Here is a 19,751-nt window from a genome sequence, read left to right on the forward strand (position 1 = left end):
ACCAATATGTGGAGGAACCAACTAGAAAGCAGGCCATCTTAGACTGGGTACTGTGTAATGAGAAGGGAATCATTGCCAATCTAGCTGTACAAGACCTCTTGGGGATGAGCGACCATAACATGATAGAATTTTTTTATCAAGATGGAGAATGAAGTAGTTGATTCAGAGACTAAGGTGCTGAATCTTAATAAAGGAAACTCGTGAGAGGGAAGAACTGAGGGAGATCAATATTAGTAGAGAAATGATGCTGGGAAAATTGATGGGATTGAAGGTGGACAAATCCCCAGGGCCTGATAATCTACATCCCAGAGTACTTAAGGAAATGGCTCTAGAAATAGTGGATACATTGGTGGTCATCTTCCAGGATTCTATAGACTCTGGAACAGTCCCTGCAGTCACTTCAAATTCAAAAAGGGAGTTAGAGAGAAATCAGAGAATTATAGACCAGTAAACTTAACATCGGTAGTGGGGAAAATTCTCAAATCCATTATCAAGGACTTTATAGCAGAGCATTTAGAAAGCAGTGGTAGGATCAGACAGAGTCAGCATGGATTTATGAAGGGGAAATCATGCTTGACAAATCTGTTGGAATTCTTTGAAGATGTAACTAGTAGAGTTGACAAAGGGGAAGCAGTCGATGTGGTATATTTGGACTTTCAGAAAGCGTTTGACAAAGTCCCGCACAAGAGATTATCGTGCAAGATTAAAACACATGGGGTTGGGGGAAGTGTATTGAGATGGATAGAAAACTGCTTGGCGGAGAGGAAGCAAGAAGTAGGGATTAATAAGTGCTTTTCAAATTGGCAGGCAGTAACTAGTGGGGTGCCACAGGGATTGGTGCTGGGACCCCAGCTATTCACAATATATATTAATGATTTGGATGAGGGAACAAAATGTAACATCTCAAAGTTTGCAGACGATACCAAGTTGGGTGGGAGGGTGAACTGTGGCGAGAATGCAGAGATCCTTCAGAATGATCTGGACATGTTGGGTGAGTGGGCTAATCAATGGTAGATGAGGTATAATTTGGATAAATGTGAGGTTATTCACTTTGAAAGCAAAAACAAGAAGACAGATTACTACCTGAATGGCTATAAATTGGGAGACGGGAGTGTGCAGCGGGACCTGAATGTCCTTGTGCATCAGTCACTGAAGGTAAGCATGCAGGTGCAGCAGGCGGTAAAGAAAGCAAATGGCATGTTGGCCTTCATTGCGAGAGATTTCGCGTACAGCAGCAGGGATGTGTTGTTGCATTTATACAGGGCCTTGGTGAGGCCACACCTAGAGTAACGTGTGCAGTTTCGGTCTCCTTTTCTGAGGAAAGATATTCTTGCTCTCGAGGGAGTGCAGCAAAGGTTTACCAGGCTGATTCTGGGGATGGCGGGACTGATGTACGAGGAGAGATTGACCAGGTTAGAATTGCTTTCGCTGGAGTTCAGATGAATGAGGGGGGGATCTCATAGGGACTTATAAAATTCTAACTGGACTAGACAGGGTAGATGCAGGGAGGATATTCCCAATGGTGGGGGGGGTCCAGAACTAGGGCTCACAGTCTGAGGATTCAGGGTAGACCATTTAGGACTGAGGTGAGGAGACATTTCTTCCCCCAAAGAGTGGTAAGCCTGTGGAATTTATTACCTTAGGAAGTAGTTGATGCCAAAACATTGAATGTATTCAAGAGGCGGCTGGATATAGCACTTGGGGTGAATGAGATCAAAGGTTATGGGAAAATAGCAGGATTAGGCTATTGAGTTGGATGATCAGCCATGATCGTAATGAATGGCGGAGCAGGCTCAAAGGGCCAAATGGCCTCCTCGCGCTCCAGTGTTTCTATGTTTCCTCCCTCCCAGAACCACAATGGAGTTCTCCTTCTCCTCATTTTCCACCCTACCAGCCTTCACATTTAAAAGGATCATCCTCTCCCATTTCTGTCAGCCAAGTGAAATGCCACCCTCTAACAGATCTTCCCCTCCCCTTCAGCATTTTGAAGGGAGCATTCCTTCTTTAACACCTTGGTCCATCTCTCTATTGACCCCAACATCTCATCCCCTTCCCACAGCACCTTCCCATGCGATCCATTTCACTTTCTCTCCCCTTGGAGTCCAAGGCCCAAATATTCCTTCCAGGTGAAACAGTGATTTACTTACACTTCTTTCAATTTAGTCTGCTGCATTCACTACTCACAATGCAGCCTCATCTACACTGGGGAAAGCAAAAACAGACTGAGCAACTACTTTGTGAAATACCTCCGCTCCATCTTACAATTACGCATTTTCCAGTGAACATTTAGGAATACTTAAGGCACAAAGAACTCTTTGAACTATCCAAAGTTACCCTTTTGTATGTATCTTTATGTATGTGCTTTACATGCATTTGTAACGAATTGAATGGACATGGTGAATGGTTAGTATCATTGGCCCAATATAAACAGCTGCCATTGTGCCTCAGTTCAATGGTTTAGTTTAATTGGTTAACTGTTTTTGCCCACAAGTATAAATTGCTGCCCGTGATCAGTCTGTTCTGAATGGTGGGGACTATATTTCCAAATTGGCGGCGATTTTGAGTTGTGGCCCTAGGTTGACAAAGAAACCAAGATTGTCAAAACCCACTTTACGCAAGGCTCATAGCCAGCAGACATCAACTTTCATTGGGTCAGTGTAGGGGTGAAAAGCCACTGAAGCACCCGGTCCCACAATATCAGAGAATGGTTACAGAACAGGATGCTATTCAGCCTGTGGTGTGTGCTAGCCTTCTGAAGGAATAATTCACCAAACGCCTTTTACCCGGTAGCCCTGCTTTTTTTCCCTTTCCAGATAATAATCTAATTCCCTTTTGAATGCCTCGATTGAACCTGTCTCCAACACACTCTCATTCAACACATTCCAGATCCGAAACCACTTGCCGCATGCAAGGTTTTTCCTCATGTTGCCATTGCTTCTTTTACTAATTACCTTAAATCTGTGCCCTTCGTTCTCAAACCTTCCACTAATGGGAACAATTTCTCCCTATCCACTCTGTCCAGATCCCTCATTATTTCTGATCACCTCTATTAAATCACCTCTCAAACTTCTCTTCTCCGAGGAAAACAGTCCCAACTTCTCCAATGTTTCTAGGTAACTGAAGTTCCTTGTTTCTGGAACTATTCTCGGGACTCTCTCTACCCTCTCGAATGCCATCACTTCCTTCTCACAGAACTGAACACAATACTTCATTTAAGGCCAAATCAGTGTTTTAGATATGTTTAATTATCTTCCTTGCTTTATTAACCTTGCTCTCTTAACTAAGGTTTTATGCATAGATCCCCCTGCTCTTGCAACCCCTCTAAAATTGTATCTTTTATTTTTATATAGTCTCTGCGTTCTTCCTATCAAAAGTCAATCACTTCACACTTCTCTGCATTAAAATTTAATCTGTCACTTGTTTACCCATTCTACCAAACTGCTCATGTCCTTTTGAAGTTCTGCACTCTCCCCCTCATTGTTCACAATACTTCCAAGTTTCATATCATCCACAATTTTTGAAATTGTGTCTTGTACACCAATCGGTAATACATATCAGAAAGAGCAGGGTCTTGCTGGAAAACTCCACTACAAGCCATCCTCTAGTCTGAAAAACAACCATTCACCACTACTCATTTCCTGTCACTCAACCAATTTTGTATCTACATTGCTACTGTCCCTTTTGTTACATGAGCTCTAACTTTGCTCACAAGTCTGTTGGGCAGCACTTTATCAAAAGTCTTTTGGAAATCCATCAACTGCATTACCCCATCTAACCCTTTCTGTTGCTTCAACAAAACTCAAGCAAGTTAGTTAAAACACGATTTGCCTTTAACAAATCCAAGTTGACATTTTTACATTAATCCACATTTGCCAAACGACCACTAATTTTGTCCAAAATTATCATTTCTAAAAGTTTCCCCCCCCCATCAGGATTAAAATTACTGGGCTGTAGTTGTTGGTCTCATCTTTACATTTTTTTGGAATGCCGATGTAACATTTGCATACTCTGTTTCTGGTAACTCCAATGGAATTACATACAATTCACAATGTTGGAACTGATAAGTCTACACAAATGACAGATGCCAGTGTATATGCGACATATCAGTTTACCTTACCCCTCATCATTTAACCCTATCAGCAGAACATTCTATTACTTTATGGATATGTGGTACCATATCCTTTAAGTACCTATCTAGCTTGCTTTTTTATGTAATCTATGCTTTGCACCTCAACTACATCATGTAGTAGCAAATTCCATTAACTACTCTCTGGATAAAGAAGTTTCTCCTCAATTCCCAACTGGATTATTGGTAACTATTTTATATTCATGCCACCTATTTTTGGTATCCCATAGGTTTCTCTATGTTTACTTTATCCAACCCGTACATAATCCTAAAGACATCCATCAAAAAGCTGGGGTCTTTGATTTTCTAAGGGAAAGAGCCCCAGCCTGTTTAATCCATCCTGATAGGTGTAAATTCTGTTTAGTATCATTCTAGTCAATGCTGCAACTTTCCTGTACTCCTATAGCCTTTTTGTAACATGCAGACCAGGAATGCATCTTAGAACCATTTGGCAGCTGACATTGGGTGAAGAACATGAGGCTTTAAGTCCCTGCTTTCAGACACTGCTAAGAAAATACAATATATTTGAAAAATAACTACCTCACTTTGCACCTCCGACCTGTGAAAGACTTTTGGGAAGGCTAGCCCTGTTGATGCAGGAAGGGATATCGGAGCCGCTCTTGTGTCTCTCTCCTGAAAGGAAAAGAGCAAACAAAGGAATCAGTAAAATGCTGAATTCTGCGCTCTATCGTTTGAAGTTTCCTACGGAAGCATCTTCTAATGAGGACTCTCCATTCTGTGGAGAATCCAGAGAAAGTGAGATCATTCTCCTTAGAGCAAAGAAGGTTACAATGAGATTTAATGGAGCTTTTTGATAAATAAGGATAAATTATTGCCACCAGCAGGAGGATCAATAACCAGACATCTACCTGTACAAGATTTTTTTTCTATTCATGGGATGAGGGCATCGTTGGCACTGCCAGTATTTGTTGCCCATTTCTAATTGTCCATGAACTGAGTGACTTGAGAGGACATTTCAGAGGGCAGTTAAAAATCAATCACATTGCTGTGGATCTGCAGTCACATAACTTCATTGCAGTGTTAATACAAGCCTACTTGTGACGTTAATAAATAAACTTTAAACATGTAGGCTAGACCAGGTAAGGATGGCAGATTTCCTTCCCTCACAAACATTAATAAACATTCAATAATGGTTTCAAGGTCACCACCGCTGAGAACCGCTTTCAATTCCAGATTATTAACTGTATTTAAGATCCACCAGCTGCCGTGGTGGGATTTGGACCCATGTCCCAGAGCATTAGCCTGGGCCTCTGGAGTACTAGTCCGGTGACATTACTACTACGGCACTGCCTCCCACTTAATTATAGCCTGAAATGCTTTTTCCACCTTTAGGTGGTGTGAATACACCTTCCTTTCCAAAAACTTGGCATTTTAAAATAGCTTGTTTTCCAAATCTTATGAAAACATAGCCAAAAAACCCTGAGAAATGGCAGTGAACCAGAGGGGAATCAAGGATATGTGGAACCATGTTCCAGTGAGAGAGAGGGAGAAAGGAAGGGAAACAAAAGGATAAAAAGTGTTGCTTTTGATGCTTCTCAGGATTTCCCACAACACTTTACAAGCAGTTAAATATTTTTCAAGTGCTTTTACTGTTACTCATGTAATGTAGAACTATTTGTTACTGAAACCATTTACCGTGATGGGATTCGAGCCAGGGACCCCAGAGCACTGTTCTAAGTTTGTGGTTTACCAATTCAGTGACCTATATCACTAGACCACAGAGGGAACCCCAGTTCACTTGTGCCTGCCACACGATGATTTTTATTGAATTCAAATTTGACCATCTACCGTGGTGGGATTCGAGCCTGGGACTCGAAATTGCCCAAGGTTTGTGGATTACCAGTGCAGTGACCTACACTACTAGGCCACAGGATGAAGCCTTGTGTAATGGAGGAAACACAGCAGCCAATTTGGGCACAAGTTCCCAGAAATTAACATTGTGACAACTGTACAGTCACACCCAAACTAAATGACCCCCACCAGGTAATGGACAAAAAGGGAAGTGTGTCACATCTGAGCAATCCAATCAAGATAGTTCTTCAGCCACCTGATTTCAATTGTTCAAAATTTCTCAATTATTCTTGCTTCATATGAAACAGATCAAATTGCACCAAGTGGTTGCATAGGAATAGTTATGGAAGTGTTAGTATCCTATTCTATACACCTCTCAGTGCTCTAAAATGGCTGGCTCAAAAATTATGGTCTTATTTAAGATGTGGAGATGCCGGCGTTGGACTGGGGTAAACACAGTAAGAAGTCTCACAACACCAGGTTAAAGTCCAACAGGTTTATTTGGGAGCAAAAGCCACTAGCTTTTGGAGCACTCGCTGCTCCTTCGTCAGGTGAGTGGGATTTCAGTTCACAAACAGGGCACATATAGACACAAACTCAATTTTCAAAATAATGGTTGGAATGCGAGTCTTTACAGGTAATCAAGTCTTAAAGGTACAGACAATGTGAGTGGAGAGAGGGTTAAGCACAGGTTAAAGAGATGTGTATTGTCTCCAGCCGGGACAGTTAGTGAGATTTTGCAAGCCCAGGCAAGTCATGGGGGTTGCAGATAATGTGACATGAACCCAAGATCCCGGTTGAGGCCGTCCTCATGTGTGCGGAACTTGGCTATCAGTCTCTGCTCAGCAACTCTGCACTGTCGTGTGTCGTGAAGGCCGCCTTGGAGAACGCTTACCCGAAGATCAGAGGCTGAATGCCCGTGACCGCTGAAGTGTTCCCCAACAGGAAGAGAACACTCATGTCTGGTGACTGTCGAGTGGTGTTCATTCATCCGTTGTCGTAGCGTCTGCATGGTCTCCCCAATGTACCATGCCTCAGGACATCCTTTCCTGCAGCGTATCAGGTAGACAACGTTGGCAGAGTTGCAAGAGTATGTACCGTGTACCTGGTGGATGGTGTTCTCACGTGAGATGATGGCATCCGTGTCGATGATCCGGCATGTCTTGCAAAGATTGCTGTGGCAGGGTTGTGTGATGTCATGGTCACTGTTCTCCTGAAGGCTGGGTAGTTTGCTGCGGACAATGGTTTGTTTGAGGTTGTGCGGTTGGTTGAAGGCAAGAAGTGGGGGTATGGGGATGGCCTTGGTGAGATGTTCGTCTTCATCAATGACATGTTGAAGGCTCCGGAGAAGATGGTGTTGCTTCTCCGCTCCGGGGAAGTACTGGACGACGAAGGGTACTCTGTCCGCCGTGTCCCGTGTTTGTCTTCTGAGGAGGTCGGTGCAGTTTTTTGCTGTGGCGCGTCGGAACTGTCGATTGATGAGTCGAGCGCCATATCCTGTTCTTATGAGGGCATCTTTCAACATCTGGAGGTGTCTGTTGCGATCCTCCTCATCTGAGCAGATCCTGTGTATACGGAGGGCTTGTCCGTAGAGAATGGCTTCTTTAACATGTTTAGGGTGGAAGGTGGAGAAGTGGAGCATCGTGAGGTTATCCGCCGGCTTGCGGTACAGTGAGGTGCTGAGGTGACCGTCCTTGATGGAGGCCCCCCGACACCTGCTGGCTACGAGGCAGGTGCTGCCACATGTTCTGCTTTTGACATTCTTGTTCCCCAAAGAGGGGTGGGCTGGCTGCACCGTTCCTGGAGGCACTGCAAGACTAGGCCGATGTGTGGAGTGGAAGGAGCAAGCCCCTTTCCCACCGCCCTGTTCCAAAAATCAGATTAATATTTGGCCCCCAGATAGGGGAAGTATCAGATATTAAACTGATAAGAACAGATTTTTTTTTGTGTACTGAAATCCCACTTACCTGACGAAGGAGCAGCGAGCGCTCCGAAAGCTAGTGGCTTGTGCTACCAAATAAACCTGTTGGACTTATTTAAGATACCAGTGAAAAAAAGAAAGAAATTGATATTATATAGCACCTTTCACAACCACTGGCCTCAAACACTATTGCAGCCAATAAATTATTTTTGAAGTGCAGTCACTGGCATAATTTAGGAAATACAGCAGCCAATTAGCACACAGGAAGACCCCACAAACATCGATGTAGTAATGACCAGGTAATATGTTTAAACAATATTGGTTAAGCAATAAATATTGACCAGTCCAATTAATCACTGTTCTTCAAAATAGTGCCATGGAACCTTTTATGTACAGCTGAGAGGACAGACAGGGCCTAAGGTTTAGTAGTTCATTTTAAAGGTCGCACCTCATACTAGTCTGGACTGTCTGCTTAATCTCTGTAATCAAGTCTGTGGAGTGGGACTTGAACACAAAATCTTCTGGCTCAGAGGTGGCAGTGCTACGAACACAGCCAGATGGAAAGAAGTCATGCAAAGCCCAGTGACAATGAGTGGATCACCAACCTATTGAGTGGAGACAAAACATTTAACAAGGTACTAGCAAGTGTGTATGATGGGTCTGATGGCCAGAGAGTGAACCAATGATGAGAATAAGGCTTCCAGGCTCTTTGCAACCTTTTCACGCACAATCCCTACTATTTTCCACCTGAGCACCATGTTGTGAGAGAGCTTGAATTTGTTCAAAAACTTACGATAATCTTTGACAAGACAGCTGTGATGTGTCTATCCTGTAGATCCATCTGCTCCTCACTATCATCTCCTTGGAATCTAACTTTTCCTGTCTTTGACCTTTTGGGTGGAGCTGGCATTAATGATGGAGGAAGGTCAGGAAGAGCTGAAACAAAATAGATAAGCAGTTAGCTTCTGGTGTCCACAAAAAGCATTGTGATGATCAGACTATCTGTTTTAGTCACATTGGTTGAGGATTGGCTGGGAGATGAGGGAGAATTTCCCTGCTCTTCTAATCGTGCCATGGAAACTGTTAGTCAACCTGAGAGCGCAGACTTGATTTAGCGTCCCAGTCAAAAAGCAGTACCTCTGACAGTGTAGCATTCCCTCAGTATTGAAGTGAAACGTCTGTCGAGATTTTGTGTTTGTGTCTCCAGAGTAGGACTTGGTCCAAAGCTCATCAATTTTGGATGAAATGGGGAACTTCTATATACTCGTAAATGGTGAAAAGCTAAGAACAGCGGAGCGAGGACAAAGAGATTGACGGGTTTGTGTACACAGGTCAATAAAGTGTAATCAGGTGCAAAAGAAAAATAAAAAACCCAATGCAATATTAGTCTGTGTGACAGGAGGACAAGAATATGTAGAAGGGAGTACGTTTTGCAACGCAACGCAAAATCCTTGTTAGAATATATCTGGAGTTCTGAGCACTATGCCCTGGAAAGATATACTGACCTTGAAAGGAGGGCAGCTCAGATTCATCAGAATCTTACCAGCGCTCTAAGGTTTAAATTGTGAAGAGCGATTTTATAAACTATTATTCCCTGGAATTTAGAAGTTTACAAAGTCATATGATTAAGGCTTATATACCATTTGAGTACAAATTGTACCAGTGGAATATTGGGAAGGTCTTAAAGGAGGAGAGACAGGCAGACAGCCAAGAAGATTTAGGAAGGTGGGAGGCTGAGAAACATAATAAATAGAAGGTTATATGGCCCTCCGAGTCTGCTCCATCATTCAATAGGATCACAGTAATCTCCTGCCTCAACTCCACTTTCCTGCCTGTTCCCATATCTCTTAATACCCTGAGAAAGAGATTCAATGATGAAAAATATACAGCCCTCTGGGGTGGAGCATTATATTTCACAACCCACTGAGTAAGGAAATTTCTCTTCATCTCAGTCCTAAATAACCAAATCCTTAACCCTAGGAGAATGTTTTGATCCCCCTGCTAAGAAAAACAACCTCTTTGTCTACCTTGTCAAGCCCCTTCAGAATCTTATACGTTGCAATGAGATCATTTCTCATCCTTTTAAACCTGTGAAAGTACAGGTCCAATTTACTCAGCCTCTCATCCTCAGAACCAATCTCGTGAAATCATAGAAATCATAGAAACCCTACAGTACAGAAAGAGACCATTTGGCCCATTGAGTCTGCACCGACCACAATCCCACCCAGGCCCTACCCCCATATCCCTACATATTTACCCACTAATCCCTCTAACCTACACATCTCAGGACACTAAGGGCAATTTTTAGCATGGCCAATCAACCTAACCCGCACATCTTTGGAGTGAACTTTCACTCTACCACCTCCAATGTAAGATTATTCTTCCTTCCTCCCCACATTTAACTTGCACATACATTTTACTAAAAATTTTAAGGTTTTATCCACATCACCAGTTTTATGCCTCAGCACCAGGATGAAAATGTACCTGTTTTTTTGTCCCTGTGAGGATATCAATTTTGCAGAGTCTATCCTATATTTGGAAAGCTACTGTTTTAAGCTGCTGTAGTTAGTTTGGCATTTCAGCATCTAAAATAACATTTTCTGGGATTGGGTGACTTAATCAAACTATAAGGCTAACGTAAAGTCCCAGTCTCAGTCTCAGTCCCAAGACTTTCAACAGTGCTGTTCCAGGTACTTTCTGATTTGCAATGCTAAAGAAAGGCCTTGCATTTTAATTGGGTAGGGCCTCTGTCAGAGTTAAAAGATTTGAGCCTTCAAAAGCATGCTAATCTTTTTAATAAGTCATTTTTTTCAGTAAAAACATTGCCTCCCTTTTAAACAGAATGGATTGATAACGTGTGGAATCCAATAATCTCTCATATTTAAGACTGGGATAGACGGGTTTCTGGTCTCTCAGGGAATCGAAGGATTTCGGGATTGGGCAGGAAAGTGAAGTTTGGAATCTCAGAATTGTTACATCACAGAAAGAGGCCATTTGACAAATTGTGTCTGCACCAACTCTCCAAACATACTTAGTGCCATTCCCCTGCCTTTTCCCCCAAACAGTTGAAACCCAAGATCAGCCATGGTTGTATTGAATGGTGGAGCAGGTTTGAAGGGGCTATATAGTCCATTCCTACTGTAATCACTTGTGTTAAGATATCGAAAGGTAATAAATGAAGGATTTAAATGTGGATGTTGGGATTATTGTCAAGTTGACACATTGATTTGTGGGAAGGCTTAATGCATTTCTCACATATGTACAACAATATTAAATGCAGGCATAAGGTCACTGTGAAAGGCAGTACTTGACGATGAGTTTAATTACGATCCCCATTGAAAAATATTCATGGTAGTTTGGGCAAAACATTGAGTTTAATCTAAAATAAAAGCAAATGCTGCAAATAGAACCATGAAAAAGTCAGTGCAGAAAGAGGCCATTCAGCCCATCATGTCTGCACCAGCCCAGAAAAAGGGGGGAAAAAAAGCTCGCTGTTCATTTTAATCCCACTTTCCAGCATCTGGTCAGTAGCCTTGCAGGTTACAGAACTTCAGATGCAGATCCAGGTGCCTTTTAAATTAAGTTATTAGGCAGTGAATTCCAGGCACACACCATCCTCTGGGTGAAAAGGTTTTTCCTCATGTCTGCTCTATTCCTTCTACCAATCACCTTAAATTTTGTCGCCTGGTAATTGACACCTCCACGAGGGGAAACAAGTCGTTGCTGTCTACCCTATCTACGCTCCTCAATTTTGTACACCTCAATTAGGTCATCCATTAGCCTCCTCTGTTCGAAGGAAAACACAAACCCAGCCTCTCCAATCAGAGCTGCAATTCAAGGCCTGGCGACATTCAGATATAAATCTGAAATAAAAAAGTGCTGGAAAGGCTCAGCAGGTCTGGCAACATCTGTGAGTTAATGTTTCGAGTCCAATATGACTCTTCTTCAGAACAAGCAGTAAATGAATTTAATCTATTGTATCTGAATTAACACAATCATACTGAGGGACTGTGCAAGTCTCAAATTTGATGCAGAACTCTGCAAATGAAATCAAATGGCTGTAGATTAATCAACATCTGTCTTGCAGATTGTCACAAATAAAGGCTTCAATAGAGTTCACATAGTTAAGAATCTGCAAGGCAACTTTATATGTTGAAATTCAGTCAGTCAGCTGCAAAATAATAAAAGTGGGGGAGGAATAGTGTTAAGGAGGCAGAAATGGCTACATAAAGTCTGCAAGTAAACATAGAGCACATATGCTACATCACAATGTTATAAATGATACGCAAAACCGCTAGTAGTTATAAAATGCACATCCCTAAGCTTATCAAAATCAGCTTAACATGAAAAATAATTATCTTTTAGATAAGGGTGGTGGAGGCAGAGACCCTCATAACATTTGTGAAATAGTTAGATGTGCACTTGTGATGCCAAAGCAGACAAGGCTATGGGCCAAGTGCTGGAAAATGGAATTAGAATAGTTGAGTGGTTTGTCCTCGACTGGCGCAGACTCAATGGGCCGAAGGGCCTTTTTCTGTGCGGTTGACCTCCATGACTCTAGGGTGAGATGTCAAACGTAAATTAAAGTTAATTGAAAAATGTAATATGCATGATATTGAAAGATCTATGTTGGGTTAAAGTATCAAGAAATAGTCGGATAATGAGGTTACGGTGTTAATCAGACATGATCTGATTGAATGGCATAGCAGGTTACAGAGCGACCTACCTATATTCGTATCCATAATTCTCTATGTCAATTAGTAACCAATTTAAGAACTTGTAGTATTTGGACATTTTTACCAGTAAAAAGCATAGTTTAGTTCCTGCTCATTCCCAACCCCCTTACATCAGATCCAGCATCTGATTACCAGTAAGGCTACATAACAAAAATTAAATCCAAACCTTCCAAAGTGACTGTGTCCCGTAGGCCTGCATTGGTCTGGCCTCCAGCAGCATTTTCCAATTCTACTTTCCTCTTGTTTACCATCTTGGCAGCTGGAGGTGTTCCTGCTGCTAGGAACTGCTGCTGGAACTGGAGGAGATCGTCTTCAGATTCGCCAGGCTTCGGCCTACCCAACATCTTTCTTAGTTTTGGATGGCCTCCTGTAAATGGGAGAGTGGCACGGTCAGCCTCACTGCCCTGGAAGGCATATAACTGAGATAACACCATCTTGAACAACCCACTTTCCTAGTTGCTATCATCATCGATTAGGAGTGCCCATCACAGGAAACCATTTGGCCCATCGTGTCTTTGCCAATTAACTGAAAGAGCTTTGCAACTAGCCCCAAACCCTGCACTTTCCCCATAACTCTGCAAACTTTTCCTTTTCATTAATATATCCAATTCTCTTTTCAAATTTTGTTTCAAGTACCATTTTAGGCAAGTTCATTCCAGATCAAAGCATCTCGCTGCATAAAACAAAATCATGTTCCCTCTAGTTCTTTTGACAATTATCGTAAATCTGTGGCCTCTGGTTACCAACCCTGTCACCAAGGGAAAGTTTCTCCCTATCTATTCAATTAGAACTGCTCAATTTTGAATCTTTCCATTAAATCTCCCACTAGTCTTTCCGAATTGCTCTGCATAACTGATGTCCCTCAGGCCTGGTTTCATTTTGGTGAATCTCCTTTGCACCATCACCAGAGCCTAAAGTGGAGTGCCTGGAATTGGACAAAATACTCCAGTTGGGGCCTAGCCAAAAGTACCCCATTTCCCAACCTTATCACAGAGAAAAGTTATGTTACTTTGACCTGGTTCATTGGCAATAGCAGACCTAAGGCCACTGGGCACCTTTGAACCAAGGCAGAGAGTGGTAGCACATATTTTGACTGCAAGAGGTTTCATTGCCAAACTCTATCCCATCTTGATCTGTCGTCCATTCACGAGCATTTTCCAGCAGATGATTGAAGTAGGACAGGTAGACGAATAAAAAACTCTGGTTAATTTCCCATTTTGTACTTGACCTGGGACTCCGAGGTCAATAGCAGCCTTAAATCAGAAAGCTCAGCAAAGACCATGGAACAGATCAGACACCTTCCAGTCTATGTGGCTCAATGGTTTTACCACTGAAATGGAAAGTGTATTCCAAACATAAAGACTACCATTTCTGCAGTGCCTTTCAATAGCTCTGGATGTTCCAAAGCACTTTAGAATCAATGAAGTAGTGCAGACACAGCAATAATGTAGGAAACACAGCAGCCAAATTTGTTCACAGCAAAGTCCCATGAACAGCAATGTGACAATGGCCAGATAATCCGTTTGAGTAATGTTGGTTGAGGAATGAGTATTTGCCAGGATACTCTCTTCCTCCTCTTCTAAATAGGATGAGCTGAAATGGCAGAGCCTGGGTTTAACATCTCATCTGAAAGTTGGTATCTCGGGCAGTGTAACAATTTCAGTATGGCACTGCAGAGTCAGTCTGGATTATGAGCTCAAGTCTCTGTACCCATAACTTGAGTCGCGAGTGCTAGCACTGAGCCGCAGCTAACAGCTTGCTCTTTTCAACTGTGCTGAATCTATTAAAGAAACAGGCTAATGGTTCTCCATTACCTTGTGTAATGCTGAAAAGTTGCTGGATAATGGCAATCCGGATGTATCCATTTTATTTAAAAACTCCTGCAACTTAAATCCGATGGTCCGTTCCACTGACAGTCAGTGGAATTGACACTTCACACAAGGTTTGGCTATAAAGGAGTAGAACCCTGGGACACACAAGGAGCAATGCATGAGTGTTCAATGTTTTTTTATTAATGTTTATTTATTAGTGTCACAAGTAGGCTGACATTAACACTACAATGAAGTTATTACGAAAATCCCCAAGTCGCCACACTTCGGCACCTGTTCGGATACACGAAGGGTGTGGTGAACCATAGTTGGTTACCACTATGAGTGCTGAGCCATGGATGGTCAGCACTATGGGTGTTTGTACATATGTTACTGTTGTCACTGTTGGGGTTAGGGTTGGGCTGTTCTCCCTGTTGATATTGTTCTGTGGTACACTCCAGTTGGCTCCGCCTACCTGGGGAAGTATAAAGGTCACTGCACTGCCTGGTGACCCTTTAGTCTGGGATTGTATTGTTAAGCAGTATGCTCCATTCCTGTTAGTAATAAAAGCCTTTATTTCCCGGGTACAGTCTAGCCTCCCGAGTGATTTAATCGCGCATCAATTTTATTACTAACAAAATTTTGAAAAAAAAAACCATGGAGCAAATGTTGAAACCCGAGCGGCTTACTTTAGATCCACGTGCGGCGGGAGCGTCGAACACTTTCGACCATTGGTTAAAGTGTTTTCAAGACTACATCGATGCCTCAACAGCCATTCAAAACGACACCAATAGACTGCGGGTCCTCCACGCGAGGGTAAGCGACATCGTATACTTATCAATCCGCGATGCCCAAGACTACATAGGGGCCATCGAACTACTTAAGAAACAGTACAACAAACCGCCAAACGAGATCCATGCTCGACACCTTTTAGCCACTCGACAGCGGCAGCCCGGCGAAACGACAGAACAGTACCTGTGTGAACTTCAGCAGCTAGCCAGAGCCTGCAACTGCAAGCCAGTGTCGGCGGCCCAGTATACGAACGACTTGATCCGAGATGCGTTCGTGGCGGGAATCGGCTCGTCGTATATTCGCCTTCGGCTGCTAGAGCAAGGTAATCTAGACCTCGCTAAGACAGTAGAATTGGCTGACGCTATGGAAATGGCCTCCAGAAGTCTAGAAACGTACCCCACCGACCACGTGGGAACATCGTGGCAAGTACAGCCACCGACTCAACTTTATTCAGCGGCTCCGAAAAACTGCACGATTGTGTTTCCAACCTCGGACCTGACGACGGCGGCAGCTCCAGGAGGCCCGCGGTGTTACTTCTGTGGATGGGCGAAACACCCTCGGCAGCGATGTCCAGCTAGAACGGTATTGTTCTCCGCGTGTGGAAAGAAAGCGCATTATGCCAAAGTCTGCAGGACCAAACCACTCTCCAAACATAGCAGCGCGGCGTGTGATTCTCCAGAGCCTGTCTCCTTGTCTCCAGCGTCTTCGAGGTCTTCCACCACGTGCGATTCCAGAGCGCCGCCATTCCTGACGACGGAGACGCAAGACACGTGCGAACTGCAGACGTGCCACTTTTAGCGCCACCGACCACGTGCGGTCCATGGGCGCAGACATTTTGGTCGGCACCGACCGCAGACGACTAGCAGGGGTCATCATCATCAACCATCTCAGCTGCCTGCAGTTGCACCCAAGACCCAACGGTGGCGTCAATCATCCTGGACCAGGCCAAGCCTCACAGACTCGACAAGTCCATGATGGGCATAGAGGTAAATGGACGCCAAATTCATTGTTTGTTTGACAGCGGGAACACGGAGAGCTTCATTCACCCTGACACCGTGAAACAGTGCGGTCTCCGAGTACGGACTGTCAGACAGACAATTTCGATGGCGTCGAGGTCCCAGTCTGTTACCGTGCTAGGGAGCTGCGTGGTCAACCTAACGGTGTGGGGCACAGTTTACGAGAACTTCAGGCTCCTTGTGTTACCGCACCTTTGCGCTCCGATATTCCTGGGACTAGACTTTATGGTCCACCTGAGGAGTGTAACCCTGCAGTACGATGGGCCACTCCCTCCACTTTCAGTGGGAGCACAGCAGCTTCCAAATTGCCCAGCGCGCTCCACGTGTAGCCTGTCGCCACTCAGAATCACCCCACCATCTTTATTCGAGAATCTCGTGCCAGGCTGCAAGCCCATCGCAACCAAGAGCAGGCGTTACAGCACTGAGGATCGGATCTTTATTCGATCTAAAGTTCAGCGGCTCCTCAGGGAAGGGATCATCCAACCTAGCTCTAGTCCATGGAGAGCGCAAGTAGTGGTGGTTAAAACTGGAAACAAACCCCGGATGGTCATAGACTATAGTCAGACCATTAATAGATATACGCAGCTGGATGCGTATCCTCTCCCGCGCATATCTGACATGGTCAACCAGATTGCGCAGTACCGGGTGTTCTCCACCATTGACTTGAAGTCAGCTTACCACCAGCTCCCCATTCGCCCAGAGGACCGAAAATACACGGCCTTTGAGGCGGATGGTCGTCTTTATCACTTTTTAAGGGTTCCCTTTGGCGTCACGAATGGGGTCTCGGTCTTCCAGCGTGCTATGGACCGAATGGAGGACCAGAACGGGCTGCGGGCTACCTTCCCGTACCTGGATAACGTCACTATCTGCGGCCATGACCAGCAGGACCACGATGCCAACCTCCTGAGATTTTTACGCACTGCGTCTCGCCTGAATCTGACCTACAACAGGGAGAAGTGCGTATTTCGCAAGCGCCGCCTAGCAATTCTCGGATACATGGTGGAAAACGGGGTCCTTGGCCCTGATCCAGACCGTATGCATCCCCTCCTTGAACTTCCCCTGCCCACTAGCATCAAAGCACTGAGAAGATGCTTAGGCTTCTTTTCATACTATGCACAGTGGGTTCCCAATTATGCGGACAAAGCCCGTCCGCTCATCAAGTCTACCTCCTTTCCCCTAGCAACAGAGGCTCGCTTAGCCTTTGAAGGGATAAAAGCCGACATCGCGAAAGCCACGATGCACGCTGTTGATGAGTCCATCCCCTTTCAGGTGGAGAGTGATGCATCTGATTTTGCCCTGGCCGCCACACTTAACCAGGCGGGCAGGCCCATCGACTTTTTCTCTCACACCCTCCAAGGCCCTGAAATTCGGCACTCTGCGGTGGAAAAAGAGGCCCAGGCCATGGTGGAGGCCGTTTGGTATTGGCGCCATTACTTGGCGGGAAAACGATTCACCCTGCTCACGGACCAGCGGTCCGTGGTGTTCATGTTCTACAACACGTTACGGGGTAAGATCAAAAATGATAAAATCTTGAGATGGAGAATCGAACTCTCCACCTACAACTATGATATCATGTACCGTCCAGGGAAGCTCAATGAGCCCTCAGACACCCTGTCGCGTGGAACATGTGCAAGTGTGCAGGAGAATCAATTACAGGCCCTCCACAATGATCTCTGCCATCCGGGGGTCACTCGGCTCTTCCATTTCGTAAAGGCCCGGAATCTACCCTACTCAGTGGAGGATGTCAGGTCCATAACCCGAAGCTGCCAGGTATGTGCTAAATGCAAACCGCACTTCTATTGACCTGACAGGGCACACCTCATTAAGGCCACTCGCCCTTTTGAAAGACTGAGTGTGGACTTCAAGGGCCCCCTTCCTTCGACAGATCGGAACGTGTACTTCCTCAATGTGATTGACGAGTACTCACGATTCCCTTTTGTCATTCCCTGTTCTGATACGACCGCTGCCACGGTTATCAAAGCATTACGGGATCTTTTCACCCTGTTCGGTTACCCCAGCTATATCCACAGTGATAGGGGCTCGTCTTTCATGAGTGACGACTTGAGGCAATCAAAAGGGATTGCCTCAAGTAGAACTACGAGTTACAACCCTAGGGGTAACGGACAGGTTGAACGAGTAAATGCTACAGTCTGGAAGGCTGTCTTACTGGCGTTGAGGTCTAAAGGTCTTCCAGTCTCCCGTTGGCAAGAGGTACTCTCTGATGCGCTCCATTCCATCCGCTCACTCCTGTGTACGGCAACCAACGCTACCCCACATGAGAGGATGTTTTCCTTCCCTAGGAAGTCTTCCTCTGGGACCTCATTACCGTCTTGGTTGACGTACTCAGGACCTGTCCTCCTGCGGCGGCATGTTAGGACCCGCAAGTCCGACCCTTTGGTTGAACAGGTCCATCTCCTCCACGCCAACCCTCAATATGCCTATGTGGCATATCCTGACGGGCGAGAGGACACGGTCTCTATTAGAGATCTGGCGCCTGCAGGGGACTTGGAAACCCCAGTCGTTCCCACACCCCTAGTTAGGGACCCCCTGACCCTTATCTCCCCTCCTGACACGGCGCGGGCAGTATCAGGACCACCACTTAATCCTCTTACTCCCGTGTACATCTTGCCTGAGTCCAGGAGATTGTCGCCACCTCGAGGCTTGCTCGAGTCCAGCAGATTGTCGCCACCTCGTGGTCCACCTGTCCGTGAGGAACTGGAGGAGTCACTGGACACCGCCTTGGAGAAAAGGTCACCACAGTTACCTAAACCGGCATTACCGCCAGTGTTGAGGAGGTCGCAGAGACGGTGCGGTCCTCCAATATGACTGAACTTGTGAATATATGAACAGTTGTTCTGTTTTTTTTGCCCCGCCGGCCTTTGTTTTTAAAGGAGGGGTGAATGTGGTGAACCATAGTTGGTTACCACTATGAGTGCTGAGCCATGGATGGTCAGCACTATGGGTGTTTGTACATATGTTACTGTTGTCACTGTTGGGGTTAGGGTTGGGCTGTTCTCCCTGTTGATATTGTTCTGTGGTACACTCCAGTTGGCTCCGCCTACCTGGGGAAGTATAAAGGTCACTGCACTGCCTGGTGACCCTTTAGTCTGGGATTGTATTGTATATAGTGTGCTCCATTCTTGTTCGTAATAAAAGCCTTTATTTCCCGGGTACAATCTAGCCTCCCGAGTGATTTAATCGCGCATCAAAGGGCGAATTTAGTCTGGCCAATGCACCTAACCAGCACATCTTTCGGACTGTGGGAGGAAACTGGAGCACCCGGCGGAAAACCATGCAGACACGGGGAGAACGTGCAGACTCTGCACAGACAGTGACCCGAGCCAGGAATTGAACCCGGGTCCCTGGCGCTGTGAGGCAGCAATGCTAACCACTGTGCTGCCATGCCGCCCACCTGCCTGCCCCTCTCTCTCTCACTCCTTTCGGCTCTCCTTCTTGCTGTTGGTCCATCCATCCCTCTCCTGTTGTGCTTTGTTCTCATGTCTGTTTCAGCTTTTGTTTGTACCCCTCCACATGATGGGT

At 45.0% G+C, this 19,751-nt stretch overlaps 1 protein-coding gene and 1 pseudogene across 1 annotated transcript in view; both read right to left on the bottom strand.

The window, feature by feature from the left end:
- LOC144489275 (RNA polymerase II-associated protein 1-like) overlaps positions 1–19,714 on the bottom strand; it is a gene marked incomplete at its 3' end in the record, with an annotated part of 51,427 nt that extends 31,713 nt beyond the window's left edge. The window contains exons 1-4 of the mRNA XM_078207142.1: positions 19,601–19,714; positions 12,762–12,962; positions 8,653–8,795; positions 4,667–4,759 (exon numbers count right to left, since the gene is read on the bottom strand). Coding sequence (XP_078063268.1) covers positions 4,667–4,759; positions 8,653–8,795; positions 12,762–12,962; positions 19,601–19,679 — 516 coding nt within the window. The remainder of the gene's footprint in view (positions 1–4,666; positions 4,760–8,652; positions 8,796–12,761; positions 12,963–19,600) is intronic.
- LOC144489276 (U2 spliceosomal RNA) lies at positions 7,723–7,896 on the bottom strand (annotated as a pseudogene).
- Positions 19,715–19,751: the final 37 nt, after the last annotated feature.

The sequence above is a fragment of the Mustelus asterias genome, unplaced genomic scaffold, assembly GCF_964213995.1.
Source record: "Mustelus asterias unplaced genomic scaffold, sMusAst1.hap1.1 HAP1_SCAFFOLD_2078, whole genome shotgun sequence".
Taxonomy (NCBI): Eukaryota; Metazoa; Chordata; class Chondrichthyes; order Carcharhiniformes; family Triakidae; genus Mustelus; species Mustelus asterias.